At 48.1% G+C, this 19,560-nt stretch overlaps 1 protein-coding gene across 4 annotated transcripts in view; it reads right to left on the bottom strand.

Annotated features, from left to right (window-relative positions):
* Positions 1–19,332, bottom strand: part of GNAS (GNAS complex locus) — a 53,905-nt gene extending 34,573 nt beyond the window's left edge. For 3 of the 4 annotated variants that reach the window (XM_060078593.1, XM_060078591.1, XM_060078592.1), the window contains exon 1: positions 17,529–19,332. In XM_060078593.1, coding sequence (XP_059934576.1) covers positions 17,529–19,332 — 1,804 coding nt within the window. Of the gene's footprint in view, positions 1–17,187; positions 17,308–17,528 lie in introns of all 4 variants that reach the window. The other variant, XM_060078590.1, reaches the window with a different exon arrangement.
* Between the last annotated feature and the right edge of the window lie 228 nt (positions 19,333–19,560).

A 19,560-nucleotide genomic window follows, 5' to 3' on the forward strand; every position in this document is an offset into this window, starting at 1 on the left:
CTAACGCCCCCTCCCCTGTCTTCCTCCACCGCCTCCTGTTAGAATTCTATTCCACTATTAAAACTGTGGCTCTCTCAGCTTTCTGGCCTCGGAGAGCTCTTTATTAAAATGCAAACGTCCCTTAAGGGTAGCCCCATAAGCCTCTGCCAGCTAATGGGATTAAGTGAACAGAACACAGCAACCTGCAGGGAGGTAAGGAGGCCTGGGGGCCAACCCCACCCTCTCAGATTTGCCAAAGGCTCATCCCTGAACAGGCAGAAAGCAAAATTCAGCCTTCCCCGTCTCAGATGTCTTTGAAAGGGGACTCTGCAGCCCGAGCCTGAGTCCCAGCAGTGGGATCGTTTGCTCACTGTAATTCTTGGCGCCTTGGTGGCCCCATCTCTTTCCAATCATTTCTCTTAGGATGGACATCGTTTTCAAGGTATCCTAGCAGAGTGGTCCGCATTCAAGAGAGGAGCATCAGGCCAGCGGTGGGGAAGTAATTGCACATAACTAATTCATTTACAGAGGCAGCCACTTGTAATAAAGGATGTTTTCAAAGTGACTTGGCAAACTGATGTTTTCCTGAGCTGGTAAACAAGCTTCGCTTTATGCCCTGAAAATGGGTTTTCACTCACATTGATTTCTTAGTGTGCCTCTCAGGTGAAGAGCATGAAAATGTCACAAACAAGGAGAAGCCCAAATTCAATAATTCTGCAAACCTGAATTTTTCTCATGGAATAAAACCAGTCCCTGTCGTCTGGGAGTTCCTTCAGTTCAGTAACCTTCACAAAAGCACTTCCCTCATCGTATAGCTAAAATAAAAATTCTCCATCTACCTATCTGTACACACACACACATTTTATAAAAATCACATACCATGTGCTGAGCAGTACAGGAGACCTTTAGATAAAACGACTCTTCCAAGGCTACCGAAGAGATGACTGAAAAGTTTGTGAAAGAAAAACTGGAAATTAAATTCTGGAATTAAGAGTGCATTTTTCTTTCCACAATGACTGGGAATTAATTATACTATTGAATATCACGGATCTCTATTTGCATTAGGAAACAGGAAAAAGAGGCCCAGAGCTCAGGATCTAAGATGGAGGGCAGGCCAGGACCTAAGATGGAGGACGGAAGCTAAGATGGAGGGCAGGTCAGGATCTAAGATGGAGGACTGGAGCCAAAATGGAGGGCAGCCCAGAAGCTAAGACGGAGGGCCCAAGCTAAGGTGAAAACACTCCACAGTACCCCAGGACTTCTGGCTGCAAACTACAAACACTCCCTCACCCCACCCCTCAGAATACAAACCCTAGACACAGAAGATTCTAAGGTTCGGTGGAAGAATTTGGGGCTACCCCAAAGAGAATTCCCAGTCCTTGAAGATCCTGGAAGGCATAGTTAGGCTCCAGACAGATCAGAAAATGAAGAGAGATGGGGGCTAAAGGCAGTTCTCTCACCACCCCAGGGCCAGGCCTCTGGAGTCCCTTCTGAAAGCAAGCCCACGCCTCAGCTCTCGCAGTGAGCCCCAGGGCAACACCTCCCAGAGAAAGGCATCGTCGTTCAGTAGCATCTCTGAGGCCCACACTGCGCCTGCAGAAGGCCCGTCCCCGCTGTTGGCATATAACTGTTCAGCCCCAGACTGGCATGGAAATCTGAACTGTATGCCTGTCCAATATCTACACACGGGTGTTAGTTTTGACCCAAGCAGATCCTTCGGGGTTTTCTGCAATCTCATTATCAGGACTCAACAATAATTTCACGTAACCACTGATTTGCTTTGCTCAACTAGGTTGGAGTAGTGTCAGAAGGCTGCTAAAGTCTGTTTTTTTTACAACCTTTCCATCTTTTCTCAGCTGCCGTGTCTATTCCCTATTTAATCACCAGGCAGCGACGGTCCACGCTTAACTTCCTGGGGCTGTTTTGATTGTGAGACCCTCAAAGGGAGCCGCAATGTCTTATACCTTTATCTTCCCCACGGGGAAGGGCACATGTTAGGTATATATTGAGTGAATGAATGAATAAATGAAAATGCCCCAGCGAAGGCCAACTCACCGACCCGGCAAGGATTTCATCCTTCTGGGAGGCTTGGCAGACACATGAGCAGCTACTGCAAGTTAAGAGATGCTACTAGAAAGGCAAAAAGGAAACAGCCATTTCGACATCCCATTTAACCCCCAAATTAGGAAAGAACTTATCGGTGAGGGAAAATGGGAGCATTTGCACCGAGAACTGGGCAGTATTCCATGCTCTTTGCCAAGCTGGACACAGTCTACTTATGAGGTAAACCTCAGATCTGCCAATAGTCAGAAACTTGAAAAATTAATTCGTGACAACTGTTTTCATTTGGAACCATGATTTCCCTCAATTAGGCGTGTCACTTTATGCTAAATTCCCATTAAACACTTCCCAACAACTTTTTCTTTATTTTTTCTGAAGAACAGCCATGACCCCCCTTCCCCAACGATTCTTAAAGGTCACAGAAGGTCCATTTGATAAGCATATTGGTGGCAAATCCCCTTTCCTGGCCATTAGGCCAGCAATTGTTTTTCCCCCTACTGGCCCCTAATGGGCAATTTTGCTGGGTTTCAAAGCAATGCAAATTTAGCTCCAATGAATTAGTAACACATTTCTAACTTTTGGGGGCTTGGGAAAAGTGTGAACTTTTCCTGGTGGAGGGAAGTTAAACCTTGAGAACAAACCAAATCCTGGTCAGCCTAGCAAACCTCTTCTGCCTCAGTGGGCTGTGCCTTTTTTTTTTTTTTTAAGTCCCAAACTTGGGAGAATGGAGCCTTACTACAACAAATTAGGACAAGACTTTTTTTTTTTTTTTTTCACTTGAGCTAATGAATAAAGCACAGGACACAGAGGCAGCTGACGGAATATTTTCCCCACTAGTGCCAGGAAGCTGAAATCTGCTCCCTGTTGTACTTTTTCTTTATAGCCTGAGAGATTTGCATCTGGGTGTGATGTGCACTTGGGGGCCCCCCAGCACAAAGCAATCAATCTTGTCTCCTGCTGCAGAATCCCCCTCCCCCTTCCTCACTGAATAGAACTGTCTCCCCTCTCTAATGAACGTACCCAGGAGAATAAAAGTTGTTTTTCAAAAGTGTGGGGAAGGAAGAAAGGAAGGAAGGGAGGAAGGAAGGAAAAAAAAAGCACACAATGCCTATACTGGGTCTGGCCGGAGCCAAGTTCTCGAGGACACTAACCTATAAACTTCTAAGGATTTCCTCAACGTCTGAGATGTATACGTAATATACAGGGTGTTTGCTTTCAGCCTTAAGATTTGCTTTGCTTTGCTTTGTTTTGAGTAATTATCAAAGAACTCATAAAGATTGGCCTTTTTTTTTTTTTTTTTTTTTTAGGTCAGAAAGGTCCAACCGGTGCCAGATTTCTTAAAATCAAACCACTCAGTGGGGTAAGGCTGGTGAAAACACTTGGAAAGTTAGGTCATGCTAGAAGGGGGCTTATTACTAATTAAAAAAAAAAAATTGAGCTATCGTTTTAGGGTCAGGAGAGGAACATTCGGGAAAGTGAAAAAGGGCCGACTGTGGGAGAGAGGGCAGTGGTCAGAGCTCAGGGGACAGTGGGGAAGGGAGGCGGGGGCCCTGGTCCTGGCACTCTCCGCCAGCCCTCCAGTCCCTGTCCTACTCAGTGGGCTCCTGGGACCCACATGGGTCCATGGGGCCCACGGGGCAGAGGGACGGGGAGGGGGCGATGCACCCCCCGCAGGACTCCTGGGCCCGCCTCCCCAGTCCTCCGGTCAAGGGCAGCCTGGCCCCCCTCAGCTGTGCAGGCACTGGCAGCTCTCCATCCTCTGACTGGGGCAGCTTCCATTCCTTGCACCCCAGGCCTCCGCCTGCTCCCTTCCAGACTCTAAGTTCCTAGAGGGCAGGGACCACGTCTATAGTGTCTAGAGCTAAGTTTAGCAAAGGCACTTTTTCTTCCCTCCTCTTTCTCCCCCTTTCAAACTTTTCATTTCATCTGTGTTTCTGTAGCTCTTTCCTTCCTTTTGTACCTTCTTGCTCTCTCTTTCAACAATAAAGAACTGGCTTGAGGGGAGCTGGTTTTTAACTTTGGAGTAGTTCACAAAAGTTCGGGGGAGGAAACACAAAAAAAGGAATTCAGATTCCTTCCCCCCCAGCATCCCACCCCAGGGAAAGCGCTGAGCAAGTAAAAGAACCCTGAAGAGACACAATGGAGAATGTGGGAAAAGCTCTCAGGAAGTCAGTGTGTGTTGGCTGGGGGGTGAGCTAAAGGTGAAGTTGTTTGCACACCACGATTAGTACCCTCTTTAGAAACATCCATACGTCTGGGTAAAGAACAGGAGGAGATAAGGAGATATAAAATCCTGACAGGATAAGGGTGGGACGGGGGGGATTTCCTGTAATATTATAATGTCATTTTAACAATAAGTATGACTTCTGGAAGAAAAAGGGAAAGGGGTCAGGGAAAGTATGGGGTGTGGATTCCCAGTCCTGTGGGCAGCGAAAGTGGGCGGTTTGGCCCTGTGTGGGAGACCCTGAGTTCTAAGAGGGCTTGGCCCCCTAGAAGGTAAAGATGTGCGTGCTGTCCAGGGGAGGCGGGGTGGGGGGGAGAAACTGGCAAAGAAACCCATCAAATGAACAGACCAAAGCCCTGTTCCCCCAAAGCACAGAATGGCAGGATTGGTGTTAAAACTAAACTCCCAGGGACCCAGCACAGGATGAGACTGCAACCTGAGATATCCCCTGAAACCTGCGGCTTTTTTCCGTAGGGCTTTTCTACATTTCATCTAGAAAATTCTAAGTGATCCCACTTCCTGCGAGCATCCCAGACATTCTGAGCTCTCTGCTGACCTCTGGTGGGGGAGGAGCTCTACTGGCCCAGAAAAGGTGTTAGAAACTGGGCAGCGCACCTGCCCCGCTTTCCCAGGGACCCCAGCATCCAGAGGAACCCCCTTCCCCAGGGGGGCTTTGTTAACCTGCCTCGTCTAAGGTTCAGGGCTATAGGTTGGAAGGTGTGAGGAGGAAAAAGGTCAGAAAAGCTTTAAAGGAGCCCTAGGTGATTAGGAGCTTAAGAGAAGCATGTCGGAATAAAGTTTGTTGACTTAAAGAAGAGGATTTTACTAGCAGGGCGGGGGAAGCTTTTGCCCAAAGTTAATATATTTTATTCAGTCCCTTTGATTTTGTTCAACTATAAAAGAGGGAGGGAAGAGAAAGTATCTAAGAACGGTATATGGAGGGTAAGTTTCGTTGGAAAGGAATGAACTCCCATGATGGGACTTGGTAGGTCCTGGCATGGTAAGTTCACATGGCCCTTCTCAAATAGATGACCTCATGATTTTACAGCTGCTGCGGGGAGGGGAGGGGAGGTGGGGGAAGAAATGGCAAGGATGCCTGTTCTCTTCGGAACCAGGGAACCTGGCCCCAGACACCATCAGATCTCACCTCCCCTCCACTGGAAAGTTGGCCTAAACAAGACAGAAGTGACCTTCCCCCAAGTCCAGGGTTGGGCCTGAGATGGAGGGTGCGGGTCCCATCCTTAGATGGAGAAGACTCTTCTTAGTAAGAATGCCCCTGAGTGCTCAGCGGGTTTGCAGCCCTGAGAGGTAGAGAAGGGTTGTAAAGGGGAGAAAATTAAAACTAGCTCTGAAATCTCAGAGACCCTCAAAAACCCAATGATGCTCCCATGAATGAAAAAACCATAAGGATTTACTCTCAGCCAGTATCTTCTCTATAAGACAGCACCGAGCATTCACCCCAAAGCCTACTCCCTCATTTCCCTGCATCTTCCCATATTGTCTCAAATGCTAACTCCTCCAGGAAGGCTCCCTGGGTTTCCCTGATGGAAAAAAGGACCTCAACCCACCTCTGAATTTCTTTTCTAGCCCTTGATTGGGGTGAGAAAGAATGCCCCACTCTCCTCTGCATCCTGCAGAGATTATCCCAGGGATGGGTTCCCAGAAATTATTAATTATGTACCAAGGGGTAAAAGATAGGCCTAAAATTTCGTGTACAAGCTGCCATTTTGAAAAGGATACTTTAAGAAAGAGAGAGAGAGTGTGTGGCGGGGCAGGGGGGTGGTTTGGCATACCAGTTCTACTAAAACTTTTAACAAGAGAATTAAAGAAGTTTTAAAGTGAGAAGGACATCCCTCCCATTTTTCAGATGAGAAAAACTGGGACCCAGAAGATAAAGCAATTTGCCCAAGGTCTCAGAAACTGGTTCCTAGAAGACCCAGGGCACAGACACGGCCTAGGAATTTAGAGGTCATTGTGATAGTGTGTGTTCCTGCACTGGCTAGGGTCTAATAGAGCCACTAGTTAAAAGGGACAGGATTGGGACTTCCCTGGTGGCGCAGTGGATAAGACTCTGCTGCGCTTCCAATGCAGGGAGCCTGGGTTCGATCTTTGGTCAGGGGACTAGATCCCACATGCATGCTGCAACTAAGAGTTCTTGTGCCACAACTAAGGAGCTGGCGAGCCGCAACTAAAGAGCCCATCTGCTGCAACTAAGACCTGGTGCAACCAAATAAAAATAAATAAATAAATAAATATTTAAAAAATAAATAAAAGGGACAGGGTTTGACCTCAGATATCAATTGTTCACTGGAACACCTTTAAAACTATCCCTGGGCCTTGGGGGAGGGAGCTGTGTCCCTGGGAAAGAGGATTAGGGGAGGGGCCGTGGAATTCTGCCTTCCGCACCAGCACACGGTGAATTTTGAAAAGCCAGGCTCTCAATAGTAAAAGCCGAGCGCCATCTGCCAGCCAGTTCTGAGCAGCCTTGCTTTATTTTATTGTCTCTACTTCTCAGCCCTTAAATAGTTGGTGTTCTCGTCTCTTTCCCTTAAAAAAAAAAAAAAAAAAAAAAAAAGGTATTTCTTGCTCAGAAACCCCCTTAAAATAAGAATCTTATTATTTTGTTTAATTGCAAGAGAGAGAGAGAAAAAAAAGGGAAAGCAAGGAAAAAATGAGGGAATCTCTTAAGAGGCTGATTTCTGCTCCCCCATTTCTGAGCTGTGCGGACCTCTGGGGAGAATGGGACAGGGCATCCCGCTTTCTCCATCGAAGGCAGCCCTAGTGGTCTGTCTCCTGACCCTTTCTTCCTGGCAGAATGAAAGATCAGCGCCCAGCTTGGAGCCTGCCTTAATATCAAAAGTCAGACCCTATTTCTGGGGAATCAAGGTTCTAGGGCCAGAAAGAAAGAGGGAAGTGAGGCCTCTGCCGTCTGGCAACTTAAGTCTCAGGATAAGATGTCTGCAAGGGTTTTGGATTTGTCCCTTGGGTCATTACCTCTTTCTACATAAAGGTGAACACAGAGAGACCCCCCCTGGCTTTCTCTTGGATGGCCCACCAAATTTAAGTCCCTATCCTGACCATGGCAGAATCATCACGACATGGAGCCTTGTCGGTACTTTTAAGAGTCAAACTTTGGCCTTTTCTGGATGTCACCTGGCAAATTCATGGAATCCTTGAATAGAGCAGTGGAATCAACCAAGGTTCCGGAAATGAGAGCCCGCTAACATTTACCCAGTGTGCTCTTTCCACGATCCTGGGCCCCTCTTCCCGCCCCCTCTACAATCAAGGCAACGTGGGGAGACAGCGAAGGATGATCACCACAAGCTCACCCCATCCCAACCGCCCAAGGACACAGATTTCCTGATAGCGCTCCAGAATGACCGGATCCCGTCGGGAAAAGGCCCAGAGACTTCCATTTGGAAAGGGAAACCCTCCATCAAGTGTCCATCTTAAAATCAGCCCTGGCCATTTGTTTGCAAAACAAAATGATCTAATACGCTTCCCTTTTAGCAGCTAAAAAGGAAGAAATGAAATCACCTAAGTGCTGAATTATAAATAGCTATTATTTTCTGGCAATCCAACTTTAAAAAATTTTCCCCTAACGTCTGGCATTTGTTTTTGGGTTCTGCCTGGAGCCTTCTAAGCATTTCCTTGGAAAGATGCTGCACTTGGTCCCAGGCAAAAAGTCAAAATCAACATTCAAAAAACATGCCTTGGGTAGTTTTGAGGATTCTGCAATAAGAAGATCTTAGTTAGGGGGCACTTCACTTAACTAAACTCGGAACCTATAAAAAATGATATTTTAAATTTAACATGTCCAATATATAATTTATCAAATTACCAATCAGTTTCCACCCTTTACCCTAAAGTAATCTTAACAGTAAAAGCAAAAGTCCAAGTTCATATAGGTGTCTGGAGTGGAGAGTGGGTTTTTTGTTTTGTTTTTCCTTCTAGACTTTGCAATTAACTTAAAGGCCACAAATTCCAAATTCTCTAAGGAAAAAGAAAAAAAAACTTTTTGAAAAAAAGTTAAATCTCTGATGAATCTGTAATAACTGTATTGGAAGATCAGAAGGGGGCAAAAATTTAAGTGTTTTAGGCTCAAAATATAATAAAGAAGCGATAAAGTCTCCTTCCATAAGGGATACTTGGGGGAGAGACTCGTTAGGGGCAAGCTGGGGGCCTAGACCACTATTTAAAAGTAAAATGATTTATTCAACTATACTTCAGTAAAAAAAATTTTTGTAAAAAGTAAAATTAAAAAATGATTTATTCCTGTTGTGATTATTCCAAGATATCGGTTATAGAATCTGCCCTAGGATGGGGTGGGGCAGGGTGCATCTACCATCTTATCAAAAACCAAGTGCAACTCTCTTGATCAGGAAATGTCCCTGGGTTCTTATTCCTGTTGGCACAAGTATGTTTTATTCCTAAAAGATCTTATTTTACCTTCCTCAGTACAGTCATTCAGAGGCATTCCTTCCACTGCCCCCTATCCCACCCCTACAGCTTCCTGCCTTGAAATATCAGTTGCTATAGGTTAGGGGGCACCTCCATTCAGTGGGCTGGTTCCCTGCGGTCGTGGGACTCAGGTGACCCAGTTAACAGGGCCCACGCCCATGGCAGGTGTGTACGCACTGCCAATCACAGGCTCCATTTGCGTTTTGTGGGACACATGCAAGGTGGGTCCCCAGCCATCCCAGAGCTGATATATGACCAGCAGCCATCTGAGTACCAGTCCTTAGTATCTTGGCCACCCTTCTTCCACGATGCACAGTGAATTAATTTACGCACATCAGACGGGGAGAATTCCCTGCCTGCTGCAGACAAAGGCCCCTAAAGAACCCCTAAGTGGTAGATGTGATCATTTAAGGGTTAAAGTCTATGTAAGCCCTGATTTATCCTGGCCCATTGATTAGCTATGGGACTGACTTGGTTAATCAGAGTATTAGACCGATTCATCATTTCCACCCTTTTCTATTCTATTTAGGGTCAGCTGGTGACTTTTTAGGTCACCTTCTTTTCAGAGATTTTTGGAAATTAGTTCTACCCCGGAATGTAGGATCACCAACACTGGCATAAACATTTCTGACTGGTTATTAGTAAGTGAACTCAACAGGCTTTCCTCTGAAGATAATTTTTTATTTTTAAGGTGTTCAAGTTCTGACCTGTATGATCTCTACCTTCCCCAGGACTATTTGATGTTGATAATGTTAAGGGTAGTGGTTCTCAACTGGGGATGATCTCTGCCCCCCACCCTCCACCCCAGGGGACACTTGGCAATGACTACAGGAAGTTTTGGTTGTCACACTGCGTATGTGGTGGTGGTTGGTCGGGGTAGGGGTGTGTGCGTGTGTGTGTGTGTGTGTGTGTGTGTGTGTTTTACTGGCGTCTAGTGGGTAGAGGTCAGAGAGGCTGCTACACACCCTACATTGCACAGGATGGTCCCCATGGCAACAGAACGCCTATGGAAGACCCCTTTGTTAGACAGAGCCCCCTGAAAATGCTAAAATCCCAGCACAGAGCCAGCAGGGAGAAGTCAGAGCTTAAACATAAAAGGCTAGGTCTGAGTAAAGCTCTGGGGCCTGTTAAATCCAGGCTTTGTCCTGGGGTGGGGTGGGAGGGTACAGTTGGAGTGGGACCCTCCTCTGCCTCTGCTGGCTCTCCCCTTCCCCTCTCATGTTCACTATAGATGTGACACCTTTCTTCTGCCTGTGCCGTCTCACCATCTAGTGGCCACCTGAAATATCAACTCACCTTCACCATCTCTGCGCCATTCTAGATTCAGTCATTAAAAAAATTCATACGGGGGGGCAGTGGGTGGAAGGACCCCAAACGACGTATATGATTTTATTAATAAGTTAATTAAGCATCTTGTAGGCCTAACAGACCTCTATAGAGAACAGCTATAAGGAATTAAAATGAACCCTTTCTAGGATTTCAGCAGCCCACAAAGGCCAAAAACCTTGAGTTACCTTATGTAACCACAGAGAAGCAAGTAGCATCTACTTAAAAGGGGGTGTCCAAGTGGCCCCAGCAATTTAAGTAACTATATACTTCCTAAGTAACAGCCTATTCTCCACAGATTCGTTTTTCTTTTTCAAAGGTAACAATCAGCTACTTTTACAGCTAAAGAAACAGGCCTAGGCATGTGGTCCCCAAGGTCAGCAGGGTGCTGGGATGGACACTAGCTGAGATGTAGGACCTTGTTCCTATTTCCTTGGGCTGAGCCCTGGCAAGCAGCCCTTCTTGGCCCTGGACTCTATCACAATGCCTGATTTTAGTTTGTGTGCCTCATCATACGAATTATTCTTTCTTTGCAAAAATCCCACAGCTGCAAACTTACCTGAATGGAGGTTCCCTATAAAAAAAATCTCCAAGGTCATTTGCAAACTAGCAATCAGTTTGAGGCGAGGCAAAACTGTTCAAATAGGAAAGAGGAGAGAGGTACTCTGGTCTTTGGATTAAGGGGGAGAGTCAAGAGCTGGATAAATCGAGTTCTTTTTCCCTTAGAAGAATCGACACTCCGTGTTGACACGGAGCTCGTGAAAGCTTGACTGTGGCACTCCTTCAGAAGTGGGTACGAGAGATTTTTCCTTCCCATTATCAACTCATTAAAGGAAGTTTAAGGTACATTCTCTGTCCCACACACCAAGTATGTGTGACAACTTCAGAAACATTGACTGACTCATAATAAATTCGGGATCCGATAACAATTTCTACCTTTAATACCTCTCTCCTCGCCCCAAATTGAATCATTAAGAAACATTTAGTAAGATCTAATGTTCAAGTTCTGTGGGCAGAACTCCAGGAGTCGAAATGCTCGGGAATTCTCCTGAGGTTTAACAAATTACCCTGCAATGCAACGTGGGATTTTCCTTCTAAGTAAGGACGGCAGAGGCGCACGCCCTTGATGTTCGCTGCTGTCACGGACCAGTTACCTAACATCCTTCTCTATGACAGCCCCCAGTTGCTGTCTGGGGCAGACAGATTCTGATTGGAGGGGGCTACACCTCTCAAGTGTTTGCTGTCTGTCAGAGAACAGAGCATCCCATATCTCAACTGAGCATGTGATGATCAACAATCAGGAAAATTCAAACATGGCTTTTTGTGTGTGTATGTTGTTCCCTACCTTGTTCTTGGAGGTCTCCCCGTCTTCCATTCCCAGGGGCTGGCCTTCGTCACCAGCTGGCTGTTGGGAAGGAAAACTAGAAACAATTTTTTTTTTTTTCATGTGTAATAAGCACAGAGCAGTCTGTGCTCAGGACCCCGGGCTCAACCACAGTATCAGTTGGTTTACAGATAGGAGCTAATAAAAAGAAGGGGAGAGGCAGAGGGGGCTGTGGGCTCTGAGAGGGGGGGTGGGCGGCACTTTCTCAGGACAGGTAAAAAATAAGTTCCTGCCTCATCCTGTTGCACACCTAACAGTGACTCCACATGATCATACATTTGGCAAAGTGTCGTCAGTCTACGGCTTGGGTTGACCCTTATTTATAAAACGTGTACAAAGAGTGTACTCTGAAATGTCGAGACAGAAAGACAGGATGGGTGCCTGGGACTTTTAGAACTTTAGGTCTCATGGGGAATACAGAACACAAACAAAAAACAACAACCAGGGACTTCCCTGGCGGTCCAGTGGTTAAGACTCCATGCTTCCAATGCAAGGGGCATGGGTTCGATCCCTGGTCGGGGAACTAAGATCCCATATACTACATGGTATGGCCAAGAAAATATTAAAAACAAACAGAAAACACACACACACACACACACACACAAAAACCTCACTTGGACCAGGGAGAGAGAAGTCCAGGCAGAAAAGTAAATTTCTAAAAATAATGGCTGCCATTTGTCAGACACTTACATGTGCCAGGCCTGGGGTTCAAGGCTTCTCTCAATTTCTAGTATCTGGCCCCCAGTTTAGAGGAATTAAGGAAATCTTCCTCTGATTCTTCTGCAAACACCCCCTCCCCTCCCTTGGCCTACTCCAATGGCCAGTTTGTATCTGGGGCTTCCCACTAGCCTTCCTCAGTTTTATAAAGGTCACTTTGACTTGCTGACTCTTTAGCAGAATCCCAAAGAGAGAGACTCAGGCCCATCTTTCTCTCACTCCCTGAAGAGATGAGGCTCTTATGCCCAGGGTGACCACAGGCCAGAACAGGAATCTGATGGGACAAAGACCCTTTCAGGCTAATTCAATGAAATCTGTTGAGGTTGGTGTTAACAGGGCCAGAGTCTGGGTTCCTTTTACTGGGGGGCCACCAGAGCTGGAGAGGGTTAATTAGACTGACTTGACTAACTGTTTTAATTGCTGGTGGGAACCCTGTCACAGCAACTGGCCCTGCCCTTTCTGTTTTGAAAATTGCTACACTTGCAGAGGAATCCGATTTTGAAATGGACAACTGGTATGTTAATTTCACATTCCATTAGAAACCCCAGGAGGCACAAGGTGGGTCGCCTTGGCCACAGGTTAAAGAAACCAAGAAGTGTAGAGACCAGTTTTCATTGGCTATTTACATGCCTCCTAAAAGTCACTTAATGGAGAGGGATTTGGAGGGCCACTGTTTTGCTGGGGGTGAGGGGTATGTTTTATTTGGTGGGGAAATTAACTCTAAAACGAAGACACATGGTTGGGATGGAGAATTTCAAATCTAGTCAATTAGGTTACCGTCTCTAAAAAAGTTTTTTTGGTTGTTGTTTGGTTTTTTTTTTTGCTTAATACCAACCTTCCCCCATAGAAGTCAAAGGTGATTTCCAAGATTATGTACTGACACTCACTAAGAAGGAATTAGCCCCGACTGAAAGGAAGGAATACTTTTAAAAAATAATCACTATGAAGAATATTGAGCAAGAGTTATTTTAATAGGGTCATTAGATCCAGGCCAGGAGATTCTAAACAGTCTATTACACTCAAACACTAATAATGGAGGGGCTATGCATAAAAGCAACTGTATTTTTAAATGAAGATGATAACGATTTTTTAGTGGAAACCTGAGTAAAGAAAAAAGCTTTAGACCTTGCTAAAGAACACTTCTGGGGGATTTTAAAAAGACTTTAAAGAAAACCTGCATTAAAAAAAAGAAGTCCAACAAACAAACAAAGACTGCAGTGTTGGCAGATGAATGACAGCAAATGTGGAAACAAAATATCACCACAGCAGTGACAGGTATCCCAGCAATGAGGAGGCTCACATTTCACGTACACTCAATGGACATTTATAACCAAGGATCTGTCTGGTTCTGGCTATAATTCAGGAGGCAGAAGACTGCGGGACACCTGTCATCTGACAAGGGATTTTAAGAGCACATAACGCACTTAACAATAATCATGCCTCACACTGAAATGACGCTTTATAACTTATTACCACATTTTGGGGGTGAGCACTGAATTAGAAACTTCTGATTCCTTCACTTACCTTGCAGTCTTTAAGCAAAAGTCCCTGATATTTAATCTCTGAGCTTTTGGTTTACTTGCCTATGAAATGGGGTCCCATCACATTTTTACTGCCCAAGGCTGTTGCAAAGGACAAATGTGACTGGATGAAAGGCTTTTAAAAATACAGTAAAAAAGTGCTATCATTATGCGTAATCATTACTCTTACAGGTTACTAATAATTCTGAAGGCAGTGAGGCTATCCCTCTCAAGCTGGGGGTGGGGAGAGCCAGGGGGTGGGAGGAATGTACAAGAAGGTGACAAGCCCCACTTTATTTTGCTTAATACCAGTTTTCCATGGTATATGTAACGTAGGCAAATGATAAAAATTAACATAGCTGTATAGAAAGGCATTTTTTTTTTGAGAAAAATCTAGGGAAATTGGATTTTAAAAGGCAAGGAAGAGACTTTTGGCCTGGTAAGCCATGCCCTTCCCACTGCACCAAACAGCTCAGTGGAGGCATTTTGAATACGGAAAAATGGCTGAATTAAAAATAAATAAAAAAGCAAAGCAAAGAAAAAGGGCACTCCAGCAGGATGCGATGGATGCCTCACTGTTGCACCTGGTGGCATAAATAAATTATCATATAATTAATTGAGATTCACTGTATAAATAAAGTGTCATGGCAGAATAGCCATTATTATATATAGCATTTGCCTGCACAATTTTAATAAATTCAGCAGCTACTAAGAAATTCTAGTCTGGCAGTCCCTTCAATTCTTAACAAAAATGAGGGAATCACCCAAATTAGGTTTCCAAAACATGTTTAAGCCACCAAAGTTATTCAGAAAGGCAACAGAAACATGGTAATAAGTCTATTATTGGCTAGTGTTGAGTAAGAAAAAGGCTTCAACTTTTTAGCTATTCTAGAATTTCAGTCATGTTACTGATTGTCTCTCTATCTGTTTATCTATTTCTAACTATTTATCTACCTTTTTCCTTTTTAAGATTCCCTGTAATGTGGTTAAGCTGTTTGGGCATTAAAAATGGAGAGGGTATATACACAGAAACACATACAGCTTTAAAGCAACAGTTGAATCTGTATGTCACCAATTATCAAAGGATGGTCATTTGATCTTCCCTTTTCAGTGGTCAGCATATACGGATGTCTTGTTTTATATGTTAGGATTTAAATGTTAGTGAAAAGGCTTGTCCTAAATGGAAGTGGGTCTTCATCCTGCCTCCTCTCCCCCTCTGCAATCAGTAATTCAGACCCAGCAGGGTGACTCTCTTGTCACTTTGGCAAAATGAAACCTTGTCAGATTGCAGCCTGGCTCAACCAGCCGCACTGCCACAGCAGGCAATCTGGCTTTCTGAATTCAGGTTCATGCTAGACAGGGCCCACGTTTCACTGGACTACACTGCATGCAAACGTGCTTGACCTGGGTGCAGGGCCAGGATGATGGCAGGGTGACCCCAGCTAATTTCCTTTACTTAAGGTGAATTTTTCCCCCTGCATATAAAACATGGGTAAGCAAGGGAAACTTCTAATATTCTTAAGGCTCAGCCCCAGACACGGACTGCTTGCTACAGAGTTGATGCGTGCATAATCTATGGTTTAAGGCTCCAGTCCTGATTTAAGTGGATGGTGCTCCCCACCCCCATCCCAAACTCCCAGAATAGGGGATTCAGGCCATGGAGCAAAGGAGAATTTAGTGAAGATCTGCTTGAAAGCTTCACTTCACAAATGAGGCAACTGAGGCCCCAGCATATGAGGGGCACTGGCCAATTAGGGGTCAAGTGCACACCGTCGCTTGGCTCTCCTGTCTGCCCCCAATTATGGCCGTCTCCCCCATCACAGGTTTGCTACCCAGAGCTATGCTTGGGATATTGAAATGGGGCTCTTGTGGCAAAATCAGTTGTCTGCAGGAAAACAGAACGTTGTCGTTTGAGGCGCTGTGCCTTCCGCGCAGTTGAGGCATCTGAAATGTAAAAGTGTCTCCCTCCTGTATGTTTTTGGGGAAATGATGTCCGTATTTCCCTGGGTGGGCATAAATAGAATGACCATCACATTTAAAACTGTGATGCATAAGAGGCATATATCACAACAGCAAACAGTGATGCCCATAGGTCATTAACAGACACCATCACACATTATAAACTATTTAGCAAACGAACAGTAGCGCCACCTGAAAAGTTGTGATCTTGAAATCCCTTGAGAGGTCTTAGAGAATAAATAAATAAATTAAGATTGTGGAGTTTCACATCTGAAATTTTCACTTAAGCCCCACATTTAGACCTTTGCTAATTGCTGCTTTGATTAGCTGTGGCACAAGAGTCAAGCTGTGGGGGGAGGAGGGAGGTCCTGCAGAGGGGAGAGGACCCTGAAAGCTGGCATAGGTGAAGGGAGAAGGAGGGGGAAGGCCAGGGCCACCAAAAGTAACCTTCCAATGGGATTATTAACTTTTTTTTAATGTTTCTGTATCCCAAGCCCATATGCAGAGGATCTTACCCTTGAGCCTCTTTTCCCCCAGCTAAAGCTGCTTGAAAAAATTCACATGCAAACATTTACATGTCTCACAGTTTTATCACATTTTGTCCACACACTTAAAATACACTGGAAGCATTTTTTTTAAAGTTTTATTTTAATTGCATTTCAAACACAAGATGGGCATTCCACTCCCAACGCATAACCCCTCTCTCTTTAAACCAAGCCCCTCCTACTGTATTCTGTAAAAGGGTAAATGATTGGCTTACCTCAGGCTCTTCCCTAGGAAGAAAAATGATTTCATATTTTTTAAACTTGGCCACGCCCCCCTCCCACCTCCCCAGCCCTTCCCCCGCCCCGAACCAGCCCCGTGTGGTTTGGGATCAGGGACTCGCCTACAGCGGGTTAAGTGGGCGGGGGGGGGGGTTCTCCCCCTCCTCCCTCCATCCCCCGCCAGGTGAGCAGAGTGTGTGCAGAATACCGAATTTCTGCGCGCAGTCCCGGACGCCCCAGATACCTGAGTGTCTGGTTTTTCAACCGTAAAGGCGGGAGGGTTGGGCGAACGAATGAGAAGTGAGGAAACGCTTAGCGCAAAGGGAGAAAAGAGAGAAAGACAGACAGAAAACAGGTTACGGAGGCCGGCCGGAGGCGGCCCCCTCCCCCCGCCCCAACATCCTGCCCAGCGTCTCCCGCTACCTTCTCGGGCGTTTTCGCGCCGCCCACTGCACAGCGCCAGCGCACAGGTACCACCCAAGTGTGCGAACACGGAAAGTTTTTGCCCGCGCAATGGCGCAAAACACAAGACAGCCCGTTCCCCGGTACAAGTACACAGTCGGCGGGTAATTTGGGGGTGCCAGGGGCGGGAATGGGAGAACGCTTGAGCATATCATGCACAGGCGGACACAATATGGACACCAACACACACCAACAACAAGCCGTCTTAGTCCAAGCAGCCGTGCTAGGCGAGGCGGGGACGCACCTCCAACAATGACCCCAACCCACCAACGGCCCCAGCCAGCTCAGCCTGAGCGACCCCGGAGCCCTCCCCTGCAGTTGCTGGCTCACCTGAAGCCCCAGCCTTTCTTGCCGTCCCCCACCCCACGACTCGGCGACGTCTTAAGGTCGCTGGCGCTGGTTTGTCCAGCTGGAAACGACCCTCAGTGTTGTACCGCACCACTTGTCTCCCTAAAGGGCATACACTTCCCCACCCAAGCCCACCCGAGGCCCCTCCCGCTCCCGGGGCAAAGTTAGGGCCCCTAGCTGGAACTTTCTGGCAGGCTCTTCCCGCCTTTGGCCAGACCCCCTCCTCCCGCCGCCGGGCCCCAAGCCCCACCGGGCAGCCCTGCCACCCACTCCCGGGGCCCCCGGGCGGCCCTGCTCCCCACGGGCAGAGTCCACCGCATTACCTAGAAGCAGCAGGCGGTGCGTACACATGTAGCCCATCTTCTCGTTCTGGAGCTGCTTGTCGATGAGCTTGCTGCGTTTCTTCTCTGCGCGCTTCTGGGCGCGCTTCTCCATGCTCTCCTTGCGGGTCTCTCTGCGCTTCTCCGCCAGGGCAACCTTCTTGACCTTGGGGCTGAGGGAGCCTCTGGACTGGGGGCTCTCGGATCGGCAGAAGCAGCCTCCGAAGGCCTGAACGAGGAAGTTGCGGAGCAAGTTGCGCCGGGTCTTTCGGCGGCGGCGGTTTCGCCTGGACTGAAACCAGCGGCGGCATCCGAAGGTCCCATCGTCGGATTCGTCTCCGCTGTCGCTGCTGACCGATATTTCGTCGTCGTCGTCGTCGCCGCGGTAGCAGCTGCGCTCGGACCTGCCCCGCCAGGCATATGCGCGAGGAGGCTGCGGAGTAGGCGGATCGGCAGCCTGGATCTCGGGGCTGGGGGGTCTAAGGAAACTGATTTTGGGTCGGGCTCCAGAGGCTGGGGTTGCGCAGGCGGCGGGAGCGGCCCGGGCGACAGGAGCATCAGGGGCGGCAGGGGCTGCCCCGGCGGCTGGAGTGTCAGGGCCGGCAGGGGCTGCCCCGGCGGCTGGCGTGTCAGGGGCTGCTCCGGCGGCAGGGGCTCCGTCTCCGGGATCGGGGACTTTGCCTCTCTCCGCGGCAGCGGTGGCTGAGCCTCCTTCCATCTCGGCTGTTTCTCCCTCACCTGGGGGTCTCTCTCCCTCTGCTTGCACTCTCTTAACTGGGGCTCGGGAGACCTCGATGGGCGGGCCGTCAAGCGCGATTGGGGGGCTGTCCACGTTGACGGGAGCGTCGTCGACCCCAACGGGGGCGCTGCCAATCTCGCGCGGGGGTCCGGAGATCTCCATCGGGGGGCTGTTGCCCGCGAAGTGTGGAAGAGGTCTGACAGCCTCTCGAGATGGGCTGCCGATGATGCCTGGGACCCAGAGGGGGGGCTCGTTCGCGGTGGGAGCGAGGAGGACCGCACTCGGGGCCGCAACTGCTGCGATCGGGTTGCCGCCAAGGCCGTCGATTTGCGGGATAGCTCGGGGGAGCCCAGGGGGTGGGCTGTCGTCCCCAAAGGCTGCTCCATCAAACTCAAATGGCACATCCTCCGCAGGGGGAGGGCTGCATCCTCCTCTGAAGCCTGCGTTTGCAGGTCTGAGGGCTCGGGGCTCCTCGGGAGGAGCCCTGAAGACCCCCGCACCTGGGCCTCCTGGAGCGAGGTCTGAGACCTGCAAGAGAGGTTGGTTGCAGCCTCCCTGGGCAGGCTGCTCAAACTCAAAGGGCATGGCTTCTTCGGGAGGAGGGCTGTAGCTTCCCAGGCTTGGCCTGGCCTCACCGAAGGCTCCGGGCTCCGTGACCGGTGGGCTGAAGGCTTCAAGGCCTGCATGGGCCCCAGTGGTGTCTCCAGGGTGCTCCAGGGTAGGCCAGAAGCCTCCCAAGCTGGACTGCTCGACCTCGAAGGGCATGGCTTCTTCAGGAGGTGGGCTGTAGCCTCCATGGGCTCCGGCTTCCTTGATGGCCTGGCTGAGGCCCTGGAACTTGGGCCTGGAGACTTCTGGGGGTCCGCAGGCCTCGCCTTCAATCTCGACGGGGACGGGCTCGCTGTGAGGCGGTGGGGTCTCCATCTCTTCGGCTGCGCCAGGCCCAGCACCGGGGGCAGCTGCCCCTGGGGCCTCCAAAGGTGGTTGCTCGGGCTGTTCGCCGAGTTCAAGGGGGCTATTGCGTTGTCCTGACATATTATTGCCGTCGAGGCAGTTGCGCACGCCCATAACACGGTGGCGGCTTCTTAAAATAAACTTGGGGCCCCGTAAGACGGAGCACCCGACCGAACTAGGGTGAAAAAAATATTTTCAAAAAAAAAAAAAAAATCAAAGTACCAGCTGGAAAGTTCTCCAACCGCACTTTCTAACCCTAGTGAGGTCTAGGGGTTCAGGACCTCAAACCCCAGACCATGGCAGAAGCAAGTCTATTGTTGCTGGTTGAGTCTTGGCTCCTTT

The sequence above is a fragment of the Mesoplodon densirostris genome, chromosome 16 (assembly GCF_025265405.1).
Source record: "Mesoplodon densirostris isolate mMesDen1 chromosome 16, mMesDen1 primary haplotype, whole genome shotgun sequence".
Taxonomy (NCBI): Eukaryota; Metazoa; Chordata; class Mammalia; order Artiodactyla; family Ziphiidae; genus Mesoplodon; species Mesoplodon densirostris.